General features: G+C 63.8%; 1 protein-coding gene across 2 annotated transcripts in view; it reads right to left on the bottom strand.

Annotated features, from left to right (window-relative positions):
• The window catches only part of DUS3L (dihydrouridine synthase 3 like), a 4,527-nt gene extending 1,491 nt beyond the window's left edge, over positions 1-3,036 (bottom strand). Inside the window, exons 1-7 of one of the 2 annotated variants that reach the window (XM_046684806.1) lie at positions 2,856-3,036; positions 1,854-2,187; positions 1,165-1,653; positions 746-787; positions 495-647; positions 213-329; positions 18-83 (exon numbers count right to left, since the gene is read on the bottom strand). In XM_046684806.1, coding sequence (XP_046540762.1) covers positions 18-83; positions 213-329; positions 495-647; positions 746-787; positions 1,165-1,653; positions 1,854-2,187; positions 2,856-2,953 — 1,299 coding nt within the window. In that variant the 5' untranslated portion in view covers positions 2,954-3,036. The remainder of the gene's footprint in view (positions 1-17; positions 84-212; positions 330-494; positions 648-745; positions 788-1,164; positions 1,654-1,853; positions 2,188-2,855) is intronic. The other variant, XM_046684805.1, reaches the window with a different exon arrangement.
• Between the last annotated feature and the right edge of the window lie 2,954 nt (positions 3,037-5,990).

Raw genomic sequence — 5,990 nt, 5'->3', positions numbered from 1 at the left:
GGGGACGAGGCCCGTACCTGGCTCATGCCGCGCACGATCTGCTGGAACTTGCCAGAGCGCTGCATGAGCGCGCAGCCCCCACCCTGCAGAGACGGGCACTGAAGTGAGCGAGGCCGGGCCCCGGGCCGGCCAGATGGGGAAACCGAGGCACGGAGGCCCCCGCGCCCCCCAGGCTGTGCCCGCTCTGGGCTCCGGGGCCCGAGGCGCTGTACCTTCTTGTACACCAGGTCGATGGGGCAGCCGACGTTGATGTCCACGAAGTCCACGTCCACGGTGCGGTTCAGCAGCTCGGCGCACTTGGTCATGGTGTCCGGGAAGGCACCCTCCAGCTGGGGCGGGGGGCAGGGCGTGAAGGCCCGTCCGGACTGCCCCCACCGGCCTCGGCGCACCCCCCGCCAAGGCCGTCAGCCCTGGAAGCGTGTGGCTGAGCCGAGAAGGGCCCGGGAACCGGGAGGCCCTCCTCTCTGCCACCCCCCGCCCCGGGCGGCGCCCACCTGGACGCCGAAGATGTCCTCGCACTGGTGGCGTCTGAGCAGGGCCCACTCGGACGTCTGGCCCTGCAGCAGGTTGGTGCACACGGCCATCTCCCCGCAGGTCACGTCGGCCCCGAAGCGCTTACAGATCCGCCGGAAGGGCAGGTTCCCGCACTGTGGGTGGTGGGACATGTGAGGGCGGGGCCACACTGGGCACCGTCGGGGGGACCCAGCCAGGCCTCCACCCGCTGGCCCACCCCACGCGGGCCTACCGTGGTGAGGGGAGCCAGGTAGAGTTTGCCACTGATGTCCAGCTGGAGGAAAAGGAAATGCACAGTGAAGCTCCACTCCACCCTCTGCCCTGGTTTTCAAGGCCTCTTGGGCCCCCCTCCCCCTACAGTCTAGAATATTCTTTGTCCTGCCTCAACCGGGCTGGGCCCCTTTCACCTCTGGGTCTCTGCACATCTCAACCAGTCCTTCTATGAGAAATGTTCTTTTCCCCATGTTTTCTTCCATCAGAGAGCTTCTACTCAACCATCAAAACCCCAATCGCAATGCCCCCTCTTCCAGGAAGCCTTTCTCACTGCCTCAGTCTGCCCCAGGCCTGACGCTCCGGGGCTGGGCATGTGTGTCCAGCTCTCTCTGTCCCCCGCACTGCTAGCGTCCTCAGCAAGGAACCTGTGACACGTACCCGCCTCTTCTCACAGGGCCGCAGCCTGACGATGTCCTCGTCCGTCAGGGCCCCGCAGGTCTGCACGGGGCCACTGGCAGGAGCCACCGTGCCCAGCTCCTGGGGGTCCTGCGCCGGGGCACCCTTGGCCTCTGTGGCCTTGGGGACAGCAGAGGGGGGACCTGGCAGCTGGCCCCTGCTCAGCTGGCGCAGGGCCTGCTCGGCGCGCTCGAAGCGGACCTGGCGCTTGCGCAGCTGCTGCTGCAGGGCCTTGTCGAGGCCGTTGCGGACGGGCGGGGCCTGGACGCCCTGCTCCTGTCGCACCAGGTTCCGGCCCCCGGGCCCCAGGTGGGCCCCGGCGAAGCGGCAGGTCACGCCCGCGGGGCACCTGCCGAAGGTCTCGAAGAGCACGCAGCGCGGGCCCAGGTCAGCCGGCTTGGCCGCCAGGTAGCGGCCCACGTCGTGCAGGAAGCGGCAGCGGGCCCCAAACGCACACTGAGTGGCCGGTTCCTGCGGGGAAACAGAGGCAGGGACGGAGGACGAGGAGAGGCCGGGCGGCCGGGGTCGGAACCCCCATCCCGCCCCTGCCGGCTGTGTGTCCTCGGGCAGGTCTGTAACCTCGCCGAGCCTCAGTTTCTCCATCTGGAAGGTGGGAACCACAGTGACACTGATTTGGGGCGCAGGCTGAAGGTGGCGATGGTGACGCTCACCTGGACAAGGGAGGGGCAGAGCCGGTCCTTGTCGTAGTGCGTGGGCTTCACGTGGGGCCGGCCCTTGTTCTGGCCCCGGGCCCTCTTCTGAGCCTGCGGCTGCTCCCCCGGCTCGGCTGCCTCCTCCGTGCGCCCGTCCTCCGTGCGCCCGTCCTCCGTCTGCCCATCCTCCGTCCGCCCATCCCCTGTCTGCTCGTCCTCCAGCCGGATCCGCTTGGCCTCAGGCTCACCCAGGTCATTGCCACCAGGGTCTCCTGCCTCAGTTTCCCGGCTGGGCTTCTCCTGCCCTTTGGCCTCCAGGAATTCGTGGAACCGCTCCTTGGTGGTGAGGTATCTGCCCGCAGAGAGGCGGGGGAAAGGAGGGCTGGTCAGAGGGGGGGGTCCCTCCTCTGGGCTCAGATTCAACGAACGCTGGGGAAGGGGACTCAGAACACTTGCCGCTGCTTACATGCTTCTGCTGATGGGGAGCTCACTACTTAGAACCGGCCAGCCACCAGCCTGGGAACACTGCAAGGCCACAGGCAGGACCTATTTTGTCCCTGTGTCCCCATTTCTCAGAGCGTTGAGCCAAACTACATGTACCAGGCACGAACCTCCCTGGCCACGTTAGGCTAAAGAAAACTACACGTCCCAACGTGCCTTGCAATGGAGGCCACAGCCGCCACATCTCCCAGTATGCCCCGCAGGACTCCCTTCAGAGGTGCACATGCGCAAGTCTCGCCACACGCCAAGACTACAGTACCCAGCATGCACTGCGGCCCTCGCCTCAAACCCCGCCCACCCCAGCGTGCACTGGGGCGACCTGCGCGCCTGTGACAGCTCTCAACGTGCGCGATCCCCGGTACTGCCGCTGAGCCTGCGGGCGGAGGAACAGCCCGGACCGAAGAGCATGCGAGCTTCCCGCTCTGAGCCGCTACCCCATCTCCCGGCATGCCCTGCTTGGGCCGCGCTACGGGTGCCGGGAAGGCCTCGTGAGGTTCTCTCCCTACCCCGGCGACTCACTGCGGCTTAATGGGCGCCACTCCCCGTTCCAGCGCGCCGGCTCCTGAGTCGCCTCCGCCACCACTCTCTGCAGGGGCCTCCGTCGCTCCCTCCGCCATCAGCCCCCCTCACGCCCGCTTTGAGTTGTGGCGGGAAGGCCTTCCGGGTCGCGCGCGTGTCTTCCCCGGCCGTGCTGGGGAAGTGCGCATGCCCGGGTCGCTTCGAGTGACGCCATTGTCCGCGCGTCGACGTAGCGAGGGGCGGGGCCTGCGTGGGGGCGGGGCTTCGGCTCGGGTCGCCCTCTGGGCCCTTTGGGGGAACCGGAAGTCGCTCGACGGTCCTGGGGGAGGTTCGCAAGCCGGCCGCCCGCGGGCCGCAGTTGTGTTTTCCTGCTGGAGTTTTAAAAAAATTTAATTCTACTACTTTTATAGAATTTGATAGAATGAATGCGGGGCTCTCATTCAGCCGGTAATTTGTTGAGCGCCCGGGTGCTGGATGCTCTCGTAGATGCGGGGGTGACAGCAATGCACAAAGCAGACCCCCAAACCCTGCTCCTGGGGAGAGGGGGCCCTGGGGCTCCGGGGCAGCCCGTCCTTCAGCTTCTCTCTGCCTCAGTTTCCCCATCAGGAGGAGGGGGCTGATCAGCGCCCCCCCACCCCCGTTCGAAGATAAGGCTTCAATAAATGACCCATCCGTGCGCATCGCGACGGTCGTTACTATTACGTTACGAGTGTTATTTGCCCCGAATCCCGGGAGCACGTGCTGGGGACACGCAGGCCCCCGCCCGCCCCGCGGAGGGACCCGAGGCAGGGGCCGTGCTGCTCGCCTTAACAGATGGGGAAACTGAGGCCCGAGGACGGGAGGGATGCGCCTGAGCCCGCCAGGCTCTTCCGAGACCCGGGAGCCCGTGGACGGGGCGGGCGGGGCGGCCGGTCCTCCGTCTCCGGCCTCGGCTGCCCCCTGGGGGCCAATCTGGGAATAAGGCGGTGGACTCGGCAGAGCTGGCAGAAACCTCTGGAATCTTCTGGAACCTTCCTCGCAGCCCCCATCACCCGCCTCCGGGGCCGCCCGTCCCGTTGTCCTCTGCGGCGCTCTCCCCTCCATCCTCCCACAGACCACTCTGGGGAGACGACTGGACAGCTGGGGAAACTGAGGCCCAGAGAGGGCGACCTCAGGCATGTGGCGTCGCCTCTCCGGGCCTCAGCCTCCAAGGCTCTGCCCTGCCTGCTCTGTGTAAGGCAATCCCGGAAGGCTTCCTGTAGGAGGGGGGCTGTGGACTGGCCATTGGGAACCATGGTATGAATAGGATTAATTCCTCCTTCTTATTTAGTATATTAATGATCACAGTATAATATTAACCGTTTATCAGTAGCTGCACAATGATTGAGCGCTTGCTGTATACCAGGCCTCGTTCCGAGCCGTTTTCACATATTCACTCAATTATTCCTCTTGTGCAGAGGGAGCAGGGGTTCACGTCAGCTCTACCTGAATTCCCAGCTGCCCGCCGAGTCCTGAGCCAGACCCTCCAGTCTCTCTCCAGTCCGCCCCGTCTCTCCCCGTCACCTCGTCTTTCAGGCCTCAGTCTCCCCTCCTGCCCCCAACACCCCAGCCTCCCACAGCTGTGTGCAAAACACAGGCCTGACCGTGGGCCTCCCCTGCTCCCAATCCTTCCATGGCTCCCTAGTGCCCCAGCCCCTGCTGCCTTCCCCAGCTTCATCCCTCGTCACCCCCTCACTCCCTGAACTGCACCCCCAAGTTCAGTCCAAAACTCCCGTGAGCCGGTCTTGCCTCCCAGCCTTTGCCTATGCTGTTCCCTCTTCCAGGAAGTCTGTGCCCTGCTCCCAGTCACCTCACTCCTCAGCTTGTCTGGAAGCCTCTCTGATTGCCCGCTGCTCAGGGCGGAGCCAGTGCCGCCTCCAGGGTCCCCCATCGCGGCCCCGGTCACCCTGGACCTGCTGGCCACGCGCCCGTGTACCCTCTGTCTGGACTGTGCGCCCAGAGAGGCCGGGAGTGGGGTCTGCCCTGGTCACTCTGTGTCCCCAGCGCCCGGCACGCGGCCTGGCCCATGGCAGACGCTCAGTGAACACTTGCTGAGGGAATGCATCATGGCCGGGGAAACTGAGGCACGCAGGGGGCAGGACCTGCTCTGGGAGGGGGTCCCACCTTTGCTGAGGCTGTGGCAGGGGTGAGGACTTCCCAGTGTCACCCTACAGAGTGTGGGGACACTGAGGAAGATGTCCCCCCTCCACCCCAGAACTAGGCCTGAGTCGTCCTCCATATGCCCCACCTTGATGGATCTGAGGACACAGGAGGGAGGCGGGGACCCGGGGCCCCTGAGCAGGCGGGGAGACTGAGGCAGCGGGTGGGGGTGGGCGGGGCCTGGGAAGAGCTTCTGGGGCTCTGCTCGGTGACCGGCTCTCTGCCTCTGGCTCTCTTTTATTCTTTCTTTTTGTTTTTTGAGGAAGGTTAGCCCTGAGCTAACATCTGCCGCCAATCCTCCTCTTTTTGCTGAGGAAGACTGGCCCTGAGCTAACATCCATGCCCATCTTCCTCTACTTTATATGTGGGACGCCCACCACAGCATGGCTTGACAAGCGGTGCCATGTCCACACCCGGATCCGAACCAGCGAACCCCGGGCCACCGAAGCAGAACATGCGAACTTAACCACTGTGCCACTGGGCCGGCCTGGCTCTCTTTTATTCTGGTTTCTGCCTTAATTTTTTTCTTTCTTTCTTTCTTTCTTTCTTTCTTTTTTTTTTTTTTGCTGAGGAAGATTGTCGCTGAGCTGACATCTGTGCCCATCTTCCTCTATTTTCTGTGGGACGCTGCCTCAGCGTGGCTTGACGAGCAGTGCTGGGTCTGCGCCCGGGATCCGAACTGGCGAACTCTGGGCCAATGAAGCAGAACGTGCCAGCCCCTTAATTTTTTTTCTTTTTTGGTCTTTTCTGTATCTCCTTCTCTCTCTGTGTCCCTTTGTCTCTCATATCTTCCTCTGCATTTCACTCTCCCTCCATGTCTTGTCTCCACATTTCTCTCTTTCTCTCTCCCTCTGTCTCTCTCTTTGCATCTGTCTTTCTGCGTCTCTCTCTGCATCTCTGTCTCTCTGTGTCTCTCTCTGCATCTCTGTCTCTCTGCATCTCTGTCTCTGCATCTCT

This window comes from Equus quagga, chromosome 14 (genome assembly GCF_021613505.1).
Source record: "Equus quagga isolate Etosha38 chromosome 14, UCLA_HA_Equagga_1.0, whole genome shotgun sequence".
Lineage (NCBI taxonomy): Eukaryota > Metazoa > Chordata > Mammalia > Perissodactyla > Equidae > Equus > Equus quagga.
The sequence above is the reverse complement of the archived record's forward strand: the minus strand, read 5'-3'. Positions and strand labels throughout refer to the sequence as shown.